General features: G+C 37.0%; 1 protein-coding gene across 11 annotated transcripts in view; it reads left to right on the top strand.

The window, feature by feature from the left end:
• LOC135223687 (glycerol-3-phosphate dehydrogenase [NAD(+)], cytoplasmic-like) overlaps nucleotides 1-24,335 on the top strand; it is a 232,933-nt gene that overhangs the window by 82,038 nt on the left and 126,560 nt on the right. For all 11 annotated transcript variants that reach the window (XR_010316563.1, XR_010316562.1, XR_010316561.1 and 8 more), the window contains exons 3-6: nucleotides 20,965-21,105; nucleotides 21,531-21,672; nucleotides 22,729-22,841; nucleotides 24,321-24,335. The exon at nucleotides 24,321-24,335 is cut by the window's right edge and continues 93 nt beyond it. Coding sequence is in view for 6 of the 11 variants with exons in the window: in XM_064262387.1 (XP_064118457.1) it covers nucleotides 20,965-21,105; nucleotides 21,531-21,672; nucleotides 22,729-22,841; nucleotides 24,321-24,335 (411 nt within the window). In the remaining 5 variants the exon portion in view is untranslated. The remainder of the gene's footprint in view (nucleotides 1-20,964; nucleotides 21,106-21,530; nucleotides 21,673-22,728; nucleotides 22,842-24,320) is intronic.

The raw sequence follows: 24,335 nt of genomic DNA, 5'->3' as shown, positions 1-24,335 counted from the left end.
AACCTACTGGTGGAAAAAGTGCCTTTAGGTTTTGTTGTCTTTAACTGTGGAGCTGTATGAGTTTCTTAGTGTCCTTTGGTGAGGTAATGCTATTGTAGAGAGGGACATCGTCTTTTTAGGTATTATGTCAAAGTGTATCATGAGCCAGCACTGATTTGTGATTTATTAATTTATAGTTAATTTATATATTTGTGTGTTTATTTATTTATTTGTGTTTTATTTGTTTTTATGTATTTATGCGACCAGTTATTTATTTTGCAACGAATTTGAACGGAAATTATGTTTACCGGCGTCACTTTGAATGTTCTTTACATAAATACTTCAGAAAATAAAAGTATCGCTGAATTTCAATCCAATTTTGTGGAGGGGTTGGCTTAGGGCCAATGAGAGGTGGGTTGATTAAATCATGAGGAGAATCCGACCCGGAGGTGGATCCAGTATTTGATCAGTTTTTCTACGTCCCGTTGTCTTCGGCATCCGTTCTCTTTCTGAGCGCATTTGGGTCTATCTAAAAGGTAGGTGTATGTGGCTCATTAGCCAGGGCCAATTTAAACCTACATATGTGGATTTATATTTTGGGAAACAGAAATAAGTGAAAAACGAGGATTGAATAGATCTTGGTCTATTCTAAAAATGCCCACCACTACTGATGACCTTAAGCATAGTGATATTATTATTATTTATTCTAATTATTAATTTTTTATTATTATTATTATTATTATTATTATATTATATATTATTATTATATATGATTATTATTAGTATTATTATTATTATTATTATTAGTTTATTATTATTATTATATTATTATTATTATTATTATTATTGTGGAAAATTATACGCAGAATTAGAGAAAATGGGTTAATTATCCGTTATTCCATGTTAATTTAGTTTTTTCATGTCATGCAGTGATGTCGATCCAGACGATGGCGTTAGCATGCAATATTTGTTGCAGATAAAATATTCTCCATGAAAAACCGCAAACATTATCAAAACATACGAAAATGTCTTTAGGAAACCTTTCTTTATCAACGTACAACAGTTCCGGAAAGAGGAATGAATGACTGAGCTCTACTTCACCGTGACCTTTGATTTAGAAAGTTTTCATTTATATAAGTCGCAGACATATCCATGTTCTTCTGTAAAGTTTATCGGTCAGTCCTGGCTAAGACGAGCCGGCTTACTCTTGCCTTGCTAGCAATCCCCTGAATTCGATAATCGTCAGACTCTCTTTTTTCTTTACGTAACGTCCTGAAATGCTGTTCCTTGTTGTGGAGGAAGACTTTGCATAGAAACACGGAACTGATAATGGTTAGTGTAGAGTGTTTATCATAAGATCCAATTTGATCTGTGATTTCAAGCAAGAAGATAAGTTTTGCTTCTTAGGTATATCTTGTATTATTTTCGGATTCTGACCATCCTCCTCTCTCTCTCTCTCTCTCTCTCTCTCTCTTCCTCTCCATCTCTCTCTCTCTCTCTCTCTCTCTCTCGTATCATTATTTGGAATTCATTTCTTTCGCAGAAAATAATTAGTCCTAAACTTACAACCATTCTCTCTCTCTCTCTCTCTCTCTCTCTCTCTCTCTCTCTCTCTCTCTCTCCTCGTCGTCGTTGATTACCATTGTAGCTGCGGTGCCAATGTAAGAGAATTAATCAATCATTCAACCACGTGTGACTAGATTTTCTTATTGTCTTTATATCCGTCACTGAACTGGTTTCCTTCACATGTGAAACGCCTAAACAGAGTGGACGAACTTGCCTCTGTGTTCCTCTGGCTTCTCTTCATAAAAGCGCTAAGAATAAAGCCTAAGAAACGGGTGTCATTCTCCAGATATTTGTGTCTGTGCCAAGTAGAACCAAATAGAACGTCGTGTTTCGCATATCGCCGTCTTCGAGGAGTTAAGGTGTATTGTGACAGCAACGTTTTGTTTGTTTGCTATTTAATATTTGAGTTTTGCTTAGTTTTTGGGGAACTTTGGAAATTGGCGGTTATGTATAATGTAACCTTTTTTTATTTCATTATTTATGTTTTAGTTTAATATTTTTTCTCTTCAATTTATATTTGTAATTTCCGTTTTTTAAAAAATACTTTGTCAACAGGCTCTTTATACACATAAATATGTCAATCCATTACTGATGCTCGCTTTTTATGTATTGTTCTTCTAAATGGTATCTGTATCGTACGTAAATTATTTTCTGCGATAGCCCTTCTTTCCCTCTTTCATTCCGTCACTTCCCAACCGGACGAACGCCAATGAGGCGGATCAGTGGAGCTTTCCAGCATCAAAAACAACCATAATTCCGTCACTCGAGTCATCGATTAGGCAGAGATATATTTTCAAGTGTATCTCAGTCAAGCGCTCACTCAGCAACTCTGCTTCTCCCTCGCCAAATGATATAATAATATGGCGGCAGAGTAAAAACCCTTTATTTTTATGTGCCCTCGTTGGCAGGGGTTGTTGATCTCAAAACAATCGGTGCCCAGATATCTGCTGTGGAGAGTCTCCTATCAAATGTCTCCGTCACCTGAATTTCTCCGAGGGCCTTTTTCCTCCCCTGTTTCGATTTGATATCACCTCCTATCTGCTTGTTTTTCTCATTTATTCTTGAATTTTATTTTGTGTTATACGAGTCCAAAAAGTTTGGAAGCCGAAAGGATGCAGAAATAGGAGAGGGAGATTGAAAGGTGGTGGTAGGGGGAGGGAGGAGGAGAGAGAGGGTGGATAGGGAGGAGGAGGGGGAAGGGAGAGAGAGAAGGGAGTTCCCCCTCACCCTCAGAAACAGCAGCAGTAGGCTATAGCAGCAGCGCCGGACCCGTGAGGGAGACTAATAAAAGCGCTCCTCTCCTGGGTCACCGTGTCTCGCTACAACCTTGATCGACCTTGCTCTCTCTCTCTCTCTCTCTCTCTCTCTCTCTCTGTATTTATCCTCTCTTTTTCTGCTTGTATTTATCTCTCTCTCTCTCTCTCTCTCTCTCTCTGTATTTATCCACTCTCCTTTTCTGCTTGTATTTATCTCAGGTCTCTCTCTCTCTCTCTCTCTCTCTCTCTCTCTCTCTCTCTCTCCACACACACACACACACACTCTCAGAATCTCGCATTAAATTACGAGTCCAGTTTCAAATACGAAAACATTCCTTATCGTGAAGTATCAAGATTTAACATTTATTCACAATGTAAATAAGGACTCTTAGGAACTCTTCGATAACCTTTGAAACTCAGCCAAGATTAAATTCTCGCTGTCACTTCTTTCGCTGCGACTTCGTCATGTCTTGTTTATATGTCGAAGATGTTTTATATTGATATGAAGGGCACATTGCTGCTATTCCACGCACCCTAGTGCTTTTTTAAAGGTCTCTCTCAGAGTTTGGTGTTTCTTCAGGAGTGAAGTAGGGGGAAGCATGTTTTCCCCCTATTTTTCATTTGCATCTGATATTTTGCTGGTGTAGCTTAAGGCTCGTTTGAATTCAACGAAGTTCAGTACTTGAAAATCATAAATAATATAATATACATGTATATATATATATATATATATAGGTGTGTATATGTATATATATATATATATATATATATATATATATATATATTATATATATTAATATTGATACGGGTTAAATGATTCTTTCATATCAAGAGCACAAATCTTAATCTCCTTAGTTTTCTGTATATATATACTATATATATAGATATATATATATATATATAGATATATTATATATATATATATATATATATATATATTTCAAATACATATATACATACATACATACATACACGTGCGTGTTTAACTTAAGAAGATGAGACAGCTGTAAACGATGCATAATTCGTAAGTACTTGCATAAGTACATATCGTGGATCTCGACTGCTCCTACACTGCGAAGGCAGCCTAAGTGAATGTGGCGCCATCTCTTGTCTCGCCCCTTCATTAGGAAGAAAACGAGTGTTTATTATTCTCGAGTGAAATGATAAATGCAAAAAGACCTCTCCTTGCTTCTTCTGAAAGTGCCACCTATTGTCGTCGAGTCAGTGCCGTTAAGTGCCTGCGTTGGCACTTTGCTTCGCGCGTTGTTTGTGGAGTTGCCTACGAACGCAATTGAACACACACAAACACACACACCGTCTTGACGGTTATGCATCTCGAGGGGTCGTGAGATCTGCGTAATAAGCTCATTGGACTCAGCACATGCAAGAGTTCCACTGCTTGTTGTGCTTATCTGTTTTTGTTAACTCAGAAAATATGTTTTGCGCGTTTCTTCTTTCTCATTTTGTTTCACAGTTGCATAGTGTTGCAAAAATCCACAACTGCTGAAACGGTGGATTTTGTCAAGGTGCTCTGTTAAGGAGTGGAATTTTTGCCTTCTTGTCGTTTCATTTTTGGAAATGTGCCCTCTGAGCATAGGGTGATACCGCCTATCCTCTCTGTCTCATGGCATTTTCTTTTTTCACCTCTTCAAATTAATATAGTTTAACTCTATGTATATATATATATATATATATATATATATATATATATATATATATTATATATATAGATATATATATATATATCTATATATATATATATATATATCACATATATATACATATATATATCTATATATCTATATATATATATATAGATATATATATATATATATATATATATATATATATATATATATATATATATATATATATATATATAGAGAGAGATGGAGAGAGAGAGAGAGAGAGAGAGAGAGAGAGAGAGAGAGAGAGAGAGAGAGAGCATGTACTATGTAGGTATACAATTATACTGTATGTGTGTATATATATATATATATATATATATATATTTATTATTAGATATATATGTGTATATATACATACATACATACATACATACATACATACATACATTACATATATATGATATACATATATATATATATATATATATATATATATATATATATATATATTTATATATATGTGTGTGTGTGTGTGTGTCCTCGAAAGGCTGAAATACAGGGGTTAACGTTAAACTTTGGTCTTATGTAGCAAGAACATAAGCTTTAGGGTCAACGAAACCTGTATCACCTAGATTAATTTTTTCTTGTCTCTAAGGCCGATGGAACTGGCAACCTCTATGTGCTTACCTAGCCAGTAGATGTTGAAAACAAATAAAGGCAGAAATGAAGTCGGGCCTATCCCAGAAAAATGAGTGGTAACTCGCTTCTCCATAGATGGAAGACTATAAAAGTCAAGTAAACATGAATTATGGAATTTCTTGAACAATGCCAAAGTTTACCTTTACCCACCATTACCCCGTGGCTCACAGGCCTCATTGCCACCCACCCACTCAGGGCCAATCCCAAAACATCCCATCGCATCACTTTCTATCATCTCTTATGTCTTCCTTCCGGTGGCCTTCCACTAACGTCATGTTTGTTTAGTTTTGCAGGGTGGTCTCCCAGTACCCATCCAGCTACTGCTGAATCATCCTGACCTAATAGTAGGTCATCATGACCTTATTTGAAAGGTCAGGAATGGTCTCTCGACCGTTATCATCCATTGATTATCGAGGGCCTTCGGTCAATTGACATCTCGACAAGAGGAGGACAATGTCCTCTGCTCTGCTCTGCTCTGTTCTGTAGGGTCTCAGTTTTATATGGGAGTATAATATACATTGGATTATTTGTACGTGAGAGAGAGAGAGAGAGAGAGAGAGAGAGAGAGAGAGAGAGAGAGAGAGAGAGAGAGAGAGAGAGAAGGGCGGGTGGGGAATCGAATACAAGGAACCAGCAACCTCTGTTTTCTTTAACATCTGTTTTCAATAACATCTGTATTTAGAGCTTGGCGGCGCTCTACAGAAGAGTGTGAAAGCGTTGTTGAAGCTGGAGTCGTCATTTAGTATTAAGGGAAACTTCTTTACATGAATTCTGATTAGTCACTGGTAAGAAAATGAGGATTTGCACGCTACTGTATAAAAAAAAAATCCTAAAGTTCACCATCATCATCATTATGATTATGATGATGGTGACGATGATTGTTGGCGGGGGAGGGGGCGGGGTTGAGGTGTGTGTTCCGTTGACAGGTCGGTTAGGGTCACGGGTTTGGTGGCGAAGAAGCTCCCGGACCGATTTCGTCATCAACCCGTGACCAACCTAAATCCAGCTCACTAACCGACCTATTACACTTTTTTTTCTTTCAGTGTATGCAAACATTTACAAGACTAACCTTTAAATTCATGAACGTACAAAGCAAGTTTTCCCCGAATAAAACCTTCTCATCTAAAAAAAAACTTGGAAAAAACTCGAGAAAACAAATACATCAAGTAAATAGATTAAAGTTATCAAACACAAACTGCACTGAAGAGTGGAAGCGCACGTGAACGCACGTACATTAACAATCACAAGGGATGCGTTACCCTCTTGATATTCAGCTCATATTTTGCCCAGTTAATGACTACAGGAGAGCCATTTACAACTTACAGCAGGTGCCTCGTGTGTTTTAAAGTAATGCCCCCATATTAGTTTGCCTCCCACAAGATTTATACCCTGGTCTCCTGGGGATTGCAGCAAGCATCCCAAAGATCAAAGGATGAAACACAAGTTTATTCATATGTTACATCAAAGATAAAAAAATGCTATAATGTTCTTATTAATATACAAAAAATTGTAAGCTATCATATCAGGAGTGATCTTTGCTCGTGAGCTATCTAATCGTTATAGTGTAGCAAGACCTTCATCTTAACTGTGATAATGATGGAGGTTGCTTTGTGGCACCTTTATCATTGTAGAAACACTTCACATAAACTCGAATAGGCAAAGGGAAAAGATTCTTGGTTGAAGAAGATACATGAGTGGGTTCTCAGAAACACTCGGCTGCATTCTCAACTTAAAACGTATTTGTAAGGATTGCCCTTCGTTTTACGTCGGTCAGTCAAGTAAGAAAAAATGTATGTGTACGTATTAAGCAGCATATGTATTCAGTTAGAACAGCCCAGACTTCAAATGCACTGTTTATCCATCTGAGTGAAAAATCTCATTGTATTAATTGGGGTGATACCTCGGTAATTGCTAGATCTAATGATTGTTTCAAGAAATTTAATGGAGTCGGCAATTATACAAATCACTAATAAAAACAACCTAAATCTTAGTCTGGGAATGTACCATTTGGACCCATATATTTGTAAGATGTTTATGAAGGACCTTAAAATAAATGAACTACTAATAAATTAGTCCCACATGTATATAGTTATTATTTCTCTCTCTCTCTCTGTCTGTCTGTCTGTCTCTCTCTCTCTCTGGTTCGATATTCTCTCTCCCTCTTTCTCTTGCTCGATATATATATTTATATTTTCTTTTGTCTTTTCATTAATAATAATTTTTGGGGGGAAATTTGTGTAGATTTCATGATATTAAATTGTATATGCTTCCTTGTTTTTTCAAAATGTACTGTTTTCTAGAAGAATAACTTGTTTACTGCGTGTATCCTCCAAGGTGTGGCTACCCTCAGGCGTTTCCTCGTTTCTGTAGAGTGAAATCGCCCTTATTGCTAATCTTGTAGTGTCAGTTTGGATATTAAGCCTTCTTTTGACTATGTTTTCCTCTGTAAAATCAGTTTGCCTTAGTAAAGGGTCTGAACAGGACTGAAAGTACTCGGCTATCTCACTTTTTCATTTTTTCCTTCGTGGCAAAAACCTTTATTTATACATAGCATCACATTTTATATACTTAGTGATCAAGTTATTCATATTATATATATATATATATATAATATATATGTATGTATTGCGAAATTTCGGAATAAATTTGTCGTAATGTCAAATTCCTGTGTTCCTGCCTGCCTTCATCTACTTAGTGTGACTGCCAAGTGACCTGCTGATTTTTGGCTATATATATATATATATATATATATATATATGTGACGGTACTTACTTTCTTTGCACAGATCTAAGGTAACGTGTGCCGTGGAGGCTGTGCTTTGGGGAATTAGGTAAAGGGGTTCTGTTAGGATGAGAAATTAATTGATATGTTCTTTGCATTAAGTTTATTCTTTCGTTTAGGGGTTTTTCTTACACATGTTTTCCACCTTCTGAGTTACTGGGCTCTTGGACTGATAAAACTTAATTGGCACTTGTTGTAATTACGAGTCTATAGGCACGAGGGAATTTTACTGAGTATTGATTGTCACTTTCACTGTTCTTCGATTGCTTCGCACACCACACTTTTGCACCTGTTTCTTCTTCTGGGGATTCTTCGTCTTTCTCTGTTTCACGGCCATGCCACTGCCGTTCTCCCCTCAGGCTCCCCGGTTGTTTCTCTCTCTTGGCTTCTCTGTTCCCTTTTTTCTCTCTCCTTTTTCTGCCCTGCTCTCTCTCTGTCTCGCCTTTTTGTTCAGTTGAATCTCCTTAGCCCCGCCTTTGGATTTTTGGATTCTGACTGGGTGTGGCATTTTCTGAAAGACTTCTTGTGCCTTAGTGGCTGCAAACATTATACAAGACCGCCTTCCTGTCAGGTCTTCACAGTAATTCGTAGGCTTTGAATTTGTATACGCCTCCTTCTTCATGTCCTGTCTTTCTTAGGGGCGTATCCCTTGGTAACCTCATAGGTCATTGCGTTGATACCCCTTTTGGCTGTCTATGACCAACACTCATGGCTTTTGATTCGTCGATACTAGAGGCTACCTTGGGAGGGTGGAGCTTTTAAGAATTTGGTACGTCCCTCTTTCTAACAACGGGTCATAGAATTCCTTTTTAACGTATGCAGATGGCTCTCTCTGACCTGTTCACGAAGGGAACGCCGATTAGTCATAGGCGGCTAATGAGAGTAGTTTCCAATTTCTCGAAGATGCCTGGGCGATATCGCTGGTCACTAATCGCTGGTACGGACAGAGGCTTTTTGGGGGAGATGAAAACCAGATGTCTAATGGCTAAAAGCCTAATGTTTGGATTAACAAAATCCCTTCGCTAAGAAAAATCATTATCGTATTCCCCTTCCCTTTTTCTTCTCTATTATCCGTTCGTGCCTTTTTTCTTAAGTATTATTAAGTTATTGTCTTTTGGAATAACGACACTGTGCCACACTATTACAGTCTCGGCCGCTACCTCGCTGACTCCGACAGCGTTATCTAAGCTGAAGCAAATATTATACCTACAAGAGGACTCCTAACTTATGCTTCTTGGAAATCATATTGAAACTTTAACTCAAAAACATCAAAAGTGAATGTAAACATGAGCAAATGCCTTGATTAAGTAACATTAAGGGCAACAGTCAAAATTGAATGTAAACATGAATAAATCTTGAGTAAGTAACATTCAGAGAAACATAAAAACTGAATATGAATATGAACAAGTACTTGATTAAGTAATATTAAAAGAATCATCAAACTGAATTCAAATATGAGTAAATCACATTAAGAAACAGGAAACTGAATGCAAACAAAATAAAATCACCAAAACCAAGAAAACTGAAAGTTAAACATACTTAAGCCCTTAAGTCACAAATAAGTTAGATAAATGCATGGTAGAAGCAAAAGATAATGGTAACTATCCAAGTTTACAGTATATGATTGGTTCAGTCCTCTGTCCTACTCTATCTAGGTGGATATCGTTTTTCTTTTATGGAAAAATAAATTTCGTTCTTCGTTGACGACTCTTGATGGCTTCTTGTTTGCTTTGACCTGCTGCTTGGTGACAAGTCCTTGGAGAAAATATCCTTGTGTATTTGTATGCAATAAACAAGTGTCCCTTGACTTCCTACTGAGATTGTGTATTGTGTTTATGCAAAATTTCATTGAACATTCTTACTGTAATTTCTGAGTAACCTTGTACATTAAAACAATGATAACTTCACTGCTTGATACTAAAACAAACCTTGGCAACTCGGTTTAAAGGAACCGGTTAGTGGTTAATACTTGTAGGTTTCTTCTACTGTGACAACAATTAGTTAGTTTTCACCAATCAATATCTTGTTAGTAAGTTTTCAACAACTACTATCTTGTTAATGAGTCTTCATCAATTAATATCTTATTAGTAAATTTTTCATCAATCAACATCTAATGGATTTGAACAAAGTAAGTGTGTTAATTACCCTCCAAAATCATAATCATTTCTGAAACGAATTCTCTTATCTTAAAATCTTAATTAAGTCTATCTTAACCCGTCTTATTTATTCCTTCTACTTCTAAGAATGTTCTTATGGAACGATTAAACTTAATATACGTCTTGAAATTCTTATACTACTCATTGAACTGTTTCTTACATACCCAAATAATTCCCTTCAAGTCAAATTAATTTGAAGTTAGTTCACATAACTCCAAAAAAAAAATTGCTACAAACCAACTAATTAAAGTAAGAATTGCAACAATAAAAAGATTATTCCTAAGTCGACCGATGGCGGTAAACTTAGCAATAAAGAAATCAAATAAATACATGGGAATAATGGGATGAATTAATGGGTTTGTTCTTCTGTTTCACTGAAAGTGACCTCTTCTATTCTTAGGTTATATCTAGTTCCTTCTTCTGGAATTTCTTCTGACGTCTCTGTCATTTCTGATTCTTCAACTTCTTTGGTTCTCTTGACTTGTCATTGTTTATCCAAAATTCTTCTTCTTCTAATGATTCAGCATATGTGGAAGGCATTTGGTTATTCATTTTCTTAACCTTTATCTAGTCTCGTACGTCTACGACCTGTATGGTCCTGTGAATTTGTGGCTAACTTATAATTAATACCACTTCTTACTTCCTTCTTAATATAGACTTCATCTCCTTTCTTGTAGTCTACAGGCCTTAATCGTTCTTGATGCTTCTCTATCATATTCTGCTGGGCTTCTCTAGATTCTTGTGCAATTGCTTGTGGATTACTTTAAGTTTCCGATTCTTATCTTCATGATATCTTCAGAGTAATTAGGCTGTACTGGCTGATTCAGCCATGCATAAGGTAATCTGGGTTCATATCCCATCAAAGCTTTTATGGGAGTTGCACGAATACTCGTATGATGCCTTGCATTTAATGATAATTGGACTAAAGGTAAATTGACGTCCCAGTCAGGATCCTGTCCTACTGTGTGACGTAATACGTCTAAAACCTTCCTGTTATTCCTTTCTACTAAGCCATTACTAGCTGGGTGATACGGCTGTATCGCTACCTTTTCTACCTTAAGGCGTTACAAATTTCTTGAACTAACGAGTTGTTGAACTCGGTCCCATTATCAGAAATAATGAGCTGTGGGGCAGAATATCTGCAAAATATCTTATCAAAGAGAGCGGTTGCACAATCCTGGCACTTTTACTAGTTAGTGGTACCAACTCTGTATATCTCGTGAGCGCGTCCGATACATACTAGTATATTCTTATTCCCTTTACTCGTGGTATGGAGATTTGTGATAAGATCAATAGATACTCTTTCGAAAGGAGTCTGTGGGATAGGATATTTCCCTAGTGGTACTTCCTTGTCTGTTCTTCCCTTGTAGCTGTTGCATATATTGCAGCTCTTCCACATAATTACTAACAGCCTTGTGAATTCCCTTCCAATGGAAAGTTCTTGAATGAATTAATCTAATTGTCTCATCCTTCCTGGGTGAGCTCTCATGTCATCGTCGTGCATTAGCTCAATGACCTTGTTTCTTAGACTCTTAGGTACTAACCTTTTGTGCAGTACACCTAGAAATTGACCAATGGATCATATTCGTTGACACATCCAAATTAATACGCCATCTATGTCCGTTAGTGCATCATGTGGGACATCCAACCAACCTTCCTACCTAGTTCGGTTAATTCTTGTTGGGCTGTGTTTTCTTTTCGTTTCTAACGTATTTGAACAGTTCCTTATATCTTCATCTCTTTCTTGTTCTTTTATGAAATTTTGCCGGGAAAGCTCCTCTGTATAATGCATGGTGAGTACATTTACGTCATTGCACATTGTTCATTCTTTTCTTCTTCTGGACTTATCATATTTATAACTATCGCCTTGTGACACATATCTTGATAATGCATCTGCTACCTTATTCGTCTTCCTAGGGACATATCTCACCTCTATATCATAATCTTGGGCTGTCATGAACCAACGAGCTCTTCGTCCAGAAAAATTAGGGTTCTTTAGCATTTCTACTGCGGCTGAATGATCCGTGAACACGGTTATCTTGTAACCAAAAATGATATATCTGAAATGCTTTAAAGCGTCTATTATAGCTAGAGACTCGAGTCTGTTACTGAGTAGTTCACTCTGAGGGCTTTAATTTCCTACTGTATAAGCTATGACCTTATACTTGTTGTCTTGTCTTTGCATTAAACATGCTCCTATACCAATGTGGCTTGCGTCCGTGGCTAAAAAGAATTCTTTGCCAAAGTCTGGGAAGCTAAGTACTGGGGGGTGTGTTAATCTTTCTTTCAATTCATCAAATGCTTCTTGCTGCTTGTCTGTCCATGTAAATGAGACTGTTCCTTTAAAAGTTCAGTTAGTGGTGCGGATATGACTGCAAAGTTCCCTACGAACTTGCGGTAAAATCCTGCTAAACCTAAGAATGACTTTACGTCCTTCTTGCACTGAGGTGTAGGATATTCGTTGATTGACTTTATCTTTAAGTCGTTTACCTTCTACGCCCTTTTCACTTAGTGTATGACCCAAGGTAGTCTATTTTCCTTTAAGGAAGTTACACTTCTTCAGTTTTAATGCTTCAGGTTGCTTTTCTTAATCTCTTTAGGACTTCTCTGACTAGTCTATGTGTTCCTCTATAGTGTCTGTTGCTATTACCAAATCATCTATGGTAACAGTGTACGTCCTTGCCTAGTAAATCGCCCAAAATTTATCCATTAATCTTACAAAAGTTACAGGGCTTGACTTTAGACCAAATGGCATTCTTACATACTGGTATCTGCCGTTACTAGTGGAAAAAGCAGTCAAAGGTTTGCTTTCTTCGTCTAGAGGAATTTGCAAGAATCCTTGCAATAAATCTATAGTGGTGAAGTATCTCTTGGACCCTATAGTGGCGATAAGATCTCGCATTGACGGCATTGGATAAGGATCATTTTCAGTAATTTGGTTCAATTTTCTGAAATCCACAACTATTCTATAAGTTTTGTCTCTTTTAGGAACTAGCAAAAAGTGGAAATGACCATGGGGATTTAGATGGTTCTATTATTCCTTGCCTATTCATTCTTTGTACTTCTCTTTCAATGATCTCCTCTGGGAATGTGCTACTCTGTAGGCTGGTATGTAAATTGACTTTGTGTTTGATGGAATGTTCTATCTTGTGCGTTATTTCGCGTGTATTTCCCAAGGTGTCGCCGTCTAGAGCGACTATATCATTATATTCGCACAGTAAGTCTATGAATTCTTCTCTAACATGGTTTTCCTTAATGTCCTTTAAATGAAATCCTATCTTAGCTCTTCTCAGTTTTATGTCCTGAGCGTAATTTTCATTTCCTTTACGGATCGCGGTTACTGTTTCCCTTTCTACAACTCGTATAGGTATGGAGTATACTTCTGCTAGGCCTATCTCTGTACCTGGTGTTAACTTAACCTTTCCTCCTCTGTTATTCGTAATCTGTAATGCTATTTTGCTCTGTCTGACTTCATGTAAACTAGAAGAATAATGTATTCCATTTACTTGCGACTTTTCAAGTAAGCGTGAGAATTTCCTTCCCTTCAAAAATTGGATTTACTGTACATTTCTACCCACGTGCTTTCCTGGCCCGGGTTTGGTTTTAAGTCTTAATTCCCTTTCTAACTTTAAATAGTGCATTGATTTGATTCTAAGAGGTTAACGATCTGTTGTGAACTCGTGATGCATTCTGGATATCTTCCCTCCATCTTATCCTTCTTTAAAATACCCTTCAGTGTGGGATTCTGTTGAGTCTGGGTTCTTTTGATTAGCTTGCATATTGGTATTCTAGAAATCTCACGACCGTTGTTAATCACTAGTTGTTCTCTAGGGGCATCAATGCTTATCCCTTGTCTAGCCATAGTTGGATAACCTATCAGCAAATGGGCAAAAGCTAATTGTATATCTCTGGCTACCAGAACATTTTCTCTTAGAGCAATTCTTCCTAGCCTAAATGGAAAAATCTAACTGTCCAATTACGTGGATATCACTACCCTGGACGTCTGTGATTCTACAATCTACCGCTGTGTTCAATCTTAGTGAGAAAAAATACAACCGATACACCTTTTCTGACATTATATTCTTAGACTACCTGTATCAAAGAATGTAATATAGGTTTCTCTAGACCGACGTGTGCGGGAAATAATGGTCTATAATTATATTCATTTCCTACATCAACTTTGCTAACCTGTGTAGCTGGGCTTAGCCTTGACATTCCGGACGTTCTCTCTGTTATAGAGGAAGATTCATTGTACCAGTAAGCAGAAAATTTCCCATTGCGTCGTCCGACATTGACTGAGCTGGTTGATACCCTATACTTGCTGTTTGATTGGATATCTATTTGGGCGGAATCTCTATTTCCTCTTAACTGGGGGAGATTGACTTTGGTTTCTACCTCTGCCTCTCGACTGAGATCTACCTCTAGGAGCTGAAACAAATTTATTCCTGCATTCTCGGGCACTATGTCCTGTTCTCTTATGGAAAGGACAGAAGGCTATCCCTCGGCAGTCACTGGCATAATGCTCTCTCTTCTGACAGTTATAACACTGACTGTCGAAAATCTCCTTTGAGAAGATTTACCTGGCATCTTATTCTGATTTCTAGATGGGGTCCTAGATCTATTTGGACCCTTTTCCTTTTGTCCTATAGCGACTAAAGGTCTGTATATAGGATCCCTTCAGGTCTTCTACCTAGGATTTTTGTTTCCTCCTCTTCAATCTCTGCTACATCATCGGATGTCTCCCACTTACGTGTCATCCTTGCAATGACTTCCGTTGGCAGGCTTCCAATCATTATTGCTAGTCTAAATATTTTTTTTAACATGACTCATTAGCATTTTTGCTTGCCTCCTTCTACCTCTATCCAACCTGTGGATTCCATGAAGTTACCCCATTCATTCATATTGTTATACAACTGAGAGCTAAACTCTTGATAACGTCTTTCGTCTAACTTAAATTGACGCACTATCCTTGCCAAGCTAGTAACTGGATCTCTTTCAACACCTGTGGGAATAAACCTTCCTAAAATACGTTTCAATTCTTCCCAATTCTTAAGATCTCGGTAAGTCTCGGAGTGGACGTATCGTTCTAAGTCTCCTCCGCTTCTAAATCAAGATAACTCTTGGCTTCAATAAGCTTTTTGTTCTATCTGTCCCTGTTATGCTATCTAGGCGTGTCTCCACTTGCTCTATCCAGTTCTCTAAGTTACAAGCTAACTGACCATCCTTTCTTCCACAAAATTTAGCTATATGATTAATTACATGTCCCTTATGTGTTCCCATTACTGCTGCGCTCGAACTCGCAGACTGTGTACTTTCCGGCATGGTTAATTTCCTTGTTTGTCTTCTCGTGAGCACAGGCGATCTTACGTTCTGATAAGGAGTCGGTCTCCCCTTGACCATCGACTCGTTAATGGAAATTTTCTTAAGTACTGAGTATCATTGAAAGTATCAGTTATGACAGTAATATCCCAAAAAGAAAATAATGATAATGACAATAAATTGTTTTTTCTCAAGTATTCGATCACCAAAAAAAATAAAAGAATTTTCCCCAGAAATATTCTCAAAGTCTTACGTTACCGGTAAGCGATTCTTAAACAACAACAAAAACCCTCTTAACAGTACTGGTAAAACGATACTGAACTGACCGTAAACTGTACGCTAACGAGAGACCTCCCGTGAATTACCCTTGTTATCCTAAACAAACAAAATAAAAACAAGTAAACATTCATTCGACGTAACGATTAAAAGTAAAAAGCAAATACTAAAACAAAAAAACAAAGTACAAGAAATCACAAAACAACCAAAATCACAAAAAATAACATAAAATGACACAATCAAAATTCAAATTAAAATTTAAAGTTATTGGTTAGTAAATACAAATGTTCGGGAAAAGGTCTTAGTAGCTGATTAGTTATAATTAGTAAAATAAGAAATATCGTAAGGTTTCGTTGCCAAAAAAAAAAGTTCAGTGAAAATCTTTTAATCTTGAAATACCAGAAATTGTCTAACTGAAATGTTAATCGCGTAATTTACTTTTAATAGAGTTTTAATGTTATGTAAGTGTGGGGACATTTATTTGGACTTATCTTCTTTCGTCTTCTTCGACTCCCGGGTTTGTGTCTGACCGCTTGCGTTCGCCTACCAGCGCGTTTGAATGATGTGTTGGTTCCCCCTCTCTCTCTCTCTTCTTCTTCTCTTCGGGAAAGGGGACCTCTCTCTCTCTCTCTTCTTTCCTCAGAGCAGGATTGCGTTGACGGATGCGTTTTCGGGATTATGTTTCTTTCCTCTTGATATATTCTTTACGCTTTCGATATCTTGTTCTTCTAGTGGACGACTGTTCTTGTTCTTCGGAGTGGAGTTTTTCTTCGTGGAGTGTGGTGGCTTTTTTTTTTTGGAGTGCTTTTATTGTTACGACTCGGTAAACTGTCCTTGTATTTGGGGAAGCACTTGGTAACTGTCTTTGGGGAGAACTTTCTTTTTCGAGTGGCGTGAAATGGATTGAAATCTCTTATGCCGACACTAAACTTTGATTCTGTTTCGCTGCCGCTGTTTTTAACTGTCATTCGTGTCACGTCGCTAATCACCATTTCTTTGCTGTCTCTTTTGTCTCTTCCTATCCTTACCGCTGGACATCAATTAATCTTGTCACTATATCAATCTTTATCTCATCGTATCCCACCGCTCTGCCACCAATAAATCTGTGACGGTACTTACTTTCTTTGTTCACAAGATCTAAGGTAACGTGTGCCGTGGAGGCTGTGCTTGGGGAATTAGGTAAAGGGGTTTCTGTTAGGATGAGAAACTTAATTGATATGTTTCTTTGCATTAAGTTTATTCTTCGTTAGGGGTTCTTACACATCACTTCTGATTTTACTGGGCTTTTTTTCTTTTGACTTGATATTAATTGGCTGAGTTACTGGGCTTCTTGGGGGGACTGATAAAAACAATTGGCACTTGTTGTAATTACGAGTCTATAGGCACGAGGGAATTTTACCTGAGTATTGATTGTCACTTTCACTGTTCTTGATTGCTTCGCACACACACTTTTGCACCTGTTCTTCTTCTGGGGATTCTTCTGTCTTTCTCTGTTTCACGGCCATGCCCACTGCCGTTCTCCCTCAGGCTCCCCGGTTGTTCTCTCTCTTGGCTTCTCTGTTCCCCTTTTTTCTTTTTCTGCTCCCTTTTTCTGCCTGCTCTCTCTCTGTCTCGCCTTTTTGTTTCAGTTGAAATCTCCTTAGCCCCGCCTTTGGATTTTTGGATTCTGACTGGGTGTGGCATTTTCTGAAAGACTTCTTGTGCCTTAGTGGCTGCAAACATTATACAAGACCGCCTTCCTGTCAAGGTCTTCTACAGTAATTCGTAGGCCTTGAATTTGTATCACGCCTCCTTCTTCATGTCTGTCTTCTTAGGGGCGTATCCCTTGGTAACCTCATAGGTCATTCGTTGATACCCTTTTGGGCTGTCTTATGACCAACACTCATGGCTTTTGATCGTCGATACTAGAGGCCTACCTTTGGGAGGGTGGAGCTTTTAGAATTTGTACGTCCCTCTTTCTAACAACGGGTCATAGAATTCCTTTTTAACGTATGCCAGATGGCTCTCTCTGACCTGTTCACGAAGGGAACGCCGATTATCATAGGCGCTAATGAGAGTAGTTTCCAATTTCTCGAAGATGCCTGGGCGATATCGCTGGTCACTAATCGCTGGTACGGACAGAGGCTTTTTGGGGGAGATGAAAACAGATGTCTAATGGCTAAAAGCCTAATGTTTGGAGTAACAAAATCCTTCGCTAAGAAAAATCATTATCGTATTCCCCTTCCCTTTTTCTTCTCTTATTATCCGTTTCGTGCCTTTTTCTTAAGTATTATTAAGTTATTGTCTTTGGAATAACGACACTGTGCCACACTATTACAGTTATATATATATATAATATATAGATATATATATATATATATATATATGTATATGTATGTAGGTATGTATGTATGTATATATATATATATATATATATATATATATATATATATATATATATATATCTATATATATAATATGTGTGTGTGTAGAGAGAGAGTTAGATAGATAGTTTAATGTTTACATCATCAGAGGCTCATATTGTTTACGAAACGTACCTTGATCACTCCTTTGCTCTCGAACGAACCCAGGACCTCTTGTTATCAAAACGAGAGTAGTACCACTTAACCATGAGAGAGAGAGAGAGAGACCGAGAGAGAGAGAGAGAGAGAGAGAGAGAGAGAGATAAATGCTTAGTTTTTTCATATAAATCATTCACAGTCTGTGGTTCATTGAGTACATTGATTCGATAGAAGTCAGCAGGACCAACTATTTTAAGAAGTGCGGGTCCAAAGTCACATCGGGACAGAACAAAACAGGTTATTCAGACGCAAATAATCTTATCTTGGGTACTTGGATTTCGGTTGAGATTCCGATAAGGTCTCCTCGTCAGGCAGCTGTATTGTCTGTGACAAGGCGGACTAGATCTGATTAAGGGAAGAAAAGTTATTATATTGTGCGATGCATTTCTCGTTGCCTTTCAACATGCAGTGGCTGGACATTAAATGCTACTACTACTTCTACTAGCGCCTCAGTGGCGTGATCGGTATGATCTTGACCTGCCGCCTTGGTGGCCGCGAATTCGATTCTCGGGCATTCCATTGAGGTGTTAGAGATGTGTATTTTTGGTGATAGAAGTTCACTCTCGACATGGCTCGGAAGTCACGGATAGTCGTTGGTCCCGCTGCTGAATAACCACTGATTCCATGCAACGTAAAAACACCCTACAAACAAACAAACAAATCACTACGACTACTGCTCTAATAATGATAATAATAATAGTGTGTTGCAGAAGAGTGTGCTACTAGAAACAGTGCACATGCGAGAAAAGTGATGGACTCCTAAGGAGGCAGGATGCAACCCGGTCGTTTAGGATGGCTGTGATAGAAAAAATATTGTTCATTATGTTAGAATGATCTTGTAGTATGTATGCAGTTCTCTTTATTCCTGCTGATCATTTTTATTTTCTTACGAGTCGTAAATATGATGTTCTGAATTTGTTGTTTCCTCTGCATATGCAGTAGTTATAGCAACACAGTGCCTTTTTTTTTCTTTTTGGTAGCATGTAAAATTGACATATTACATCTATTGCCTGGTTCTAAAAGATAAAATTGATGATCTCTTTGAAATGTTATGTAAACACTCAAGACTTTATCAAATCCTTGATCTTGGTTGGGTTATCTTTCAAGATCGTTATCTGAAAGGCCACCTGTGTGATCGTTGGTATTCTCTCTCTCTCTCTCTCTCCTCTCTCTCTCTCTCTCTCTCTCTCTCTCTCTCTCTCTGTTTGGCTTGATAATTTTCCGCAAAGGACATCATGACTTTTATAATTGAACGATTAGAATATTATTTAAAATCCACTGAGTATTTACGTCATTAAACCTCGAATTCAGATGCCATCAAATTGCCTGTAAAAATTGAGTGAGGTGCCATCTATGTTCAACTGTAAATATTCTTAAGAAATTACCGGGTCCCCAAACGACCACCCGTTTCAAATACAAAGCCATTCCGCTACTTCCACCATCACTACTACCACAACAACAACAACAACAACTGCTACTACTACTTCTACAACCTTGCAACAATGAATTTTAATGATGTAGCGTTTATTATACGATTAATAATGTGATGAATAAGATATTTGTATTGTAAAACTAGCCATATTGACGAGCATGTAGGTGTTAAGTGCCATCATCTTTTTACGACATTTAATATTTCATATTGTTATTATTACCTTCCTGGAACAAGGCCTGGCTGCTGATGGGCTTGTTCTGTTGATCTTAATAACTTGTTCATGATATCGTTTAGAAATCTGAAACTAACTATATATATATATATATATATATATATATATATATATATATATATATATATATATATATATCTCCACACACACAAGCAATAAGCTACAAATGTCGTTTGATAACCAATTTGCTGTACTTCGGGAATATCACTGGAGGGGAATTATAAATGACAAATGACTCGGGTACCAGTCATCAATTATAATTACCCTTCGGTAATACTCTCGAGGTAGAGCGAATTCGATCTCAAATGACATTTGTAGCTTCATGTCTGCCTTTATAAAATGTATAAAACTTCACGTAGATGTGATAAATAGTCATATGTTTATATATGTGTGTGTATATATATATATATATATATATATATATATATATATATATATATATATATATATATATTTATATATATGATCGCATTAGTACATGAAATGTTTGTCGCACATCAGCACAAGTAAAAAAAATGAGAATGGCTGAATGGTCCAGGATCAGTTTCGACTCAATTTCTTGGTCAGTTCCGCATTAGAAATAAAGTCGAAATTTTATGTATGATTATATATATATATATATATATATATATATATATATATATATATATATATATATATATATATAAAGAGAGAGAGAGAGAGAGAGAGAGAGAGAGAGAGAGAGAGAGAGCATCGGAGAAAGGAGAGATACCAAAATCCTTTTTTTGTGAATTATTAATCTGACGTTTCAGGACCATGTGTCCCATTTTCGAAGCTAAAGATAAAAAAGAACAACATAATTAAAAATAGACTCAGATTAAAACATGATAAAAAGTTATTTCCTAATATGAAGAAATGTAAAGGGAGGTACAATAAATCACATAAGAGAAATTTGGTATCTTTCCTTCCTCCGATGCCGTTTATCTGGTTTCAAGCAACCGCCTCCAACTTTAGTACTCTGTATTTGCATGTATGTACTATTTGCCTGCTGACACAACTATCTTTTTGGATATATGTCAGAGTGTGTAGTAAAAGCATTTATCTCCCTTCCTATTCAGGTTGCAATCCCCGATGTCCTACAAGCAGCGCAGGACGCAGACGTCCTAGTGTTCGTCATTCCACATCAGTTCATCAAGACAATATGCGCACCTCTCGTGGGGAAACTCAAGCCCACGGCTGTCGGGATTTCTCTTATCAAGGTGGGTATCAACGAAGCCTTGTCCTCGTGAAAGATTGATGTGCGTTGTTTTAACGTAGTCTGGGGAAAGAGCTGATTTCTGTTAAATATTGCACATATTGTATAACCAGATCCATGTCGTTAATAAATCATATTTTATAATAAAAAGTGAATATATAGGTAGTCTTGTGAACTTTTTTATGTATGAAGTTTTACATTTCTTATGAAAGTATCGAAGTTATCACGTAGCAGTCACTCTCCCGAAGTATACAGTGCACTGTATCATTTACTCATGTATAACGTAGGCAATTAAAAGAAAAAACACCATTAATAATTTTCCTTTTTTTTTTAACTTATTCTCAATTCCCAAGTCCCTGTGGAAATAACTTTATTGTTAGCGGTTTCTCTTATGAACAGCTGTTTATAACTTTGTTCTGGATTTTGCAGGGTTTCGACATAGCGGAAGGCGGTGGCATCGCGCTTATCTCGCATATCATTCACAAAGTCGTAAATATTCCCATGTCTGTCCTCATGGGGGCCAATCTAGCGGGAGAAGTCGCAGACGAAAAATTCTGTGAGACCACGATAGGTGAGATGTGGCGATAATTTGCTTTTCAATATGTTTTATCTACGGCACTCAGTAGCTGTAGTTTGTGGCGCACAGGGAGTCGGGGAAAAATAGTTGATTTGCATTCTTTAGCAGCACGATTTCACATTTATGGTAAAATAGTTTGCATGCTTTGACACGATGTCATATTTAGGGATTTATTGATCTGCATTCTTCAGCACGATGATTTCATATCAAGGGAAAAATAGTTGATTTGCATTCTATACTGTGATTTCGTATCTAGGGTATGCCTGTGCAGATCACGTATTGATATTGTTTACTCTTAAGTAGAATGTCCTGTAGCAATATTGACCATCCATGAGATACTGAATATAGGTTTGTCTTGTACAACATTCTATTTACTAATGAAGTCTTATGGTCCAAATACTGTATAATCTAATTATGCCTGTGCCAAAAGGTAACTGGAAGTGATTGATGCCTCCATTAACTGAATTTATTTATTATAATCTTTAGACTGTAACACTCCATTTGTAAATCCCGATGCCGAATTTTGCTGGTTTTGTCTTACACTTGCATTCATATGTTATTTTTTTGAAATTTATCTTGTTATTGTGGATCCTTATTGTGAGCCAAATTACAGAAGGCTATTAGGTAGTACTGACGGTGACCTGATATTTCTTGAAGGATGATGAGGCATAATCTCAAGTGACATTTGTAAAGGGGTAAAGTGCCCTGATTTAAGCCTCTGATAGTGATTATACGTGTTTCTTAGTCGGCCCTTATTAAGTTACGGTGATGCCTTATGTTAGGTTATAAATGTAATCAAGAAATGCCAAACTGCACTAAAGAATAAAAAAAAAAAAAATGTCTTTCCTGGGGTAAATGTGTTTGGAACTTTTTTTTTCTTTTTTACTGACTCTGAGAGTCCTGTCACCTGGAAATGCCTTGTACAGTAAAGGTTTTCTTTTAAAAGTAAAATTGATTATCTACTGCTGTGGTGTTTTTGTTTAGTTAGTTAAAGTGCATTTAAGAAAGAAATTTCAATTCTACTTCTCACATAAACCTTATATTTAACAGGTTGCCGAGACATAAATGTTGGCCGAATGTATCGAGATCTCATCCAGACAGATTATTTTAGAGTTGTTGTAGTTGATGACGTAGAAGCTGTTGAAGTATGTGGTGCTCTCAAGGTAAGAATGTCAGAACAAAAATTTTTTTTAATTTCATATTTAGTTTTGTGTCAAGTATCATCACTCAGCACCTGGAAAAAGACAGGCAAATACCTACATAGATACTTTGGATTTCTGTCATTAAGGGACAGAAGATAGCTGTATTAGCTCTCATCTTAAAGCCTCAAATGGTTGGGACCAACATATTGTCATGGTTATGAATGTTTGGCGGGTTACTTTACCACTTATATATGCAACACAATTTCTGGAACACAATTCCTGGTACTAACAAGGTGGATCATTGAGAGTTTGGTACAGTGGGAGTTACGTATCATGATGGGAAAGTGAAACAAGTTGACTTCGTGAGTCTTGTGCTGTGTTATTGATCAATTTGTTAGTTAATTGCCAGACTTGTACTCTTTTTGTACACATCTGGTAAAGTTTGAGCTAAATTGTTCTCATGGGTAGAACGTAATTGAAGTAAAAGTCTTTGGTCCTGAATGATTCTTCCTCTCTGGGGTTTTTCTGAAGGGTCACTGTCTAATTGTTACCATGGGGCTACTTGACTACTGTGCCTTCCAGTGTAGGATGGGTTTCAGAGATTTTCTGTTCACATGTGCATCCAAAATTATCTTCCACTTTTCTCGGTGTTGTGAGTACCCAGGAGAGGTGAGTCATTTTATCCTGAATACAAATTACTGATTGCAGCACCTGATTTTATTTTCTGCTCAGCCCCTTTCTTATGGGTAGGTAGTTACTGTTGTTTACCCTGGAATATGTATGGCTGATCAAGTTCAAAAGTACGCTGTGTAAAGTACATGTATTAGGTAGCACTCTTTAGGAACTTTTAATGCCTGTCATGTTCAGTTGGTTCTGTATTTCTCATTATTGATGCCTTATTATCCTACTTATTGGGTTCCTCACGGAAAAGGATAAGGTCAAGTCTCATACTTGTACTTCTGGGATATCACTCAGTATTGAAGGCTTTCTCCAGGAAGAGGATTCTTTGTTGCTAGCTAACAAGGAGTTCTAGACTGATCATTCTATGTGGTCAGGTCTTAAAATAAAGACGAAAGCTCAGGGTCTGCGATTCTCCTTTTCAGCTTTTTCTGCGAGAGCTTCTTATATCAAGAGAAAAGTTTTTATCTCATAACATTAAGAGAAAAGTGTTTATCCAGTAACTGATTGATACTTCATTCCAGCAGAAATTTTATTTTGGATGAAAGGGTCCCATTTTTGGTTTGTATGGCCTACTGCATTATTGCTTATTTTTTTTAGTATGTTCTTAGTTTAGTTTTCATTATTCTCTTCCTTGATGGATCTTGATTCATATTTTCACTTTGTTTTCTTTGTGAACTATACATCGACTATATGAGAATTACTTTTGACAATCTCTTATGCAATAATTTACATTATTGTTCACATAGATGTTTTTCCATTGCTCACATAGGTATACTTCTATCAATTTCATTCAAAATTCAAATGTGTTTTATATTTCAGAATATCGTTGCAACA

The sequence above is a fragment of the Macrobrachium nipponense genome, chromosome 10 (assembly GCF_015104395.2).
Source record: "Macrobrachium nipponense isolate FS-2020 chromosome 10, ASM1510439v2, whole genome shotgun sequence".
NCBI lineage: Eukaryota > Metazoa > Arthropoda > Malacostraca > Decapoda > Palaemonidae > Macrobrachium > Macrobrachium nipponense.
This window is presented reverse-complemented; position numbering and strand designations above follow the sequence as displayed.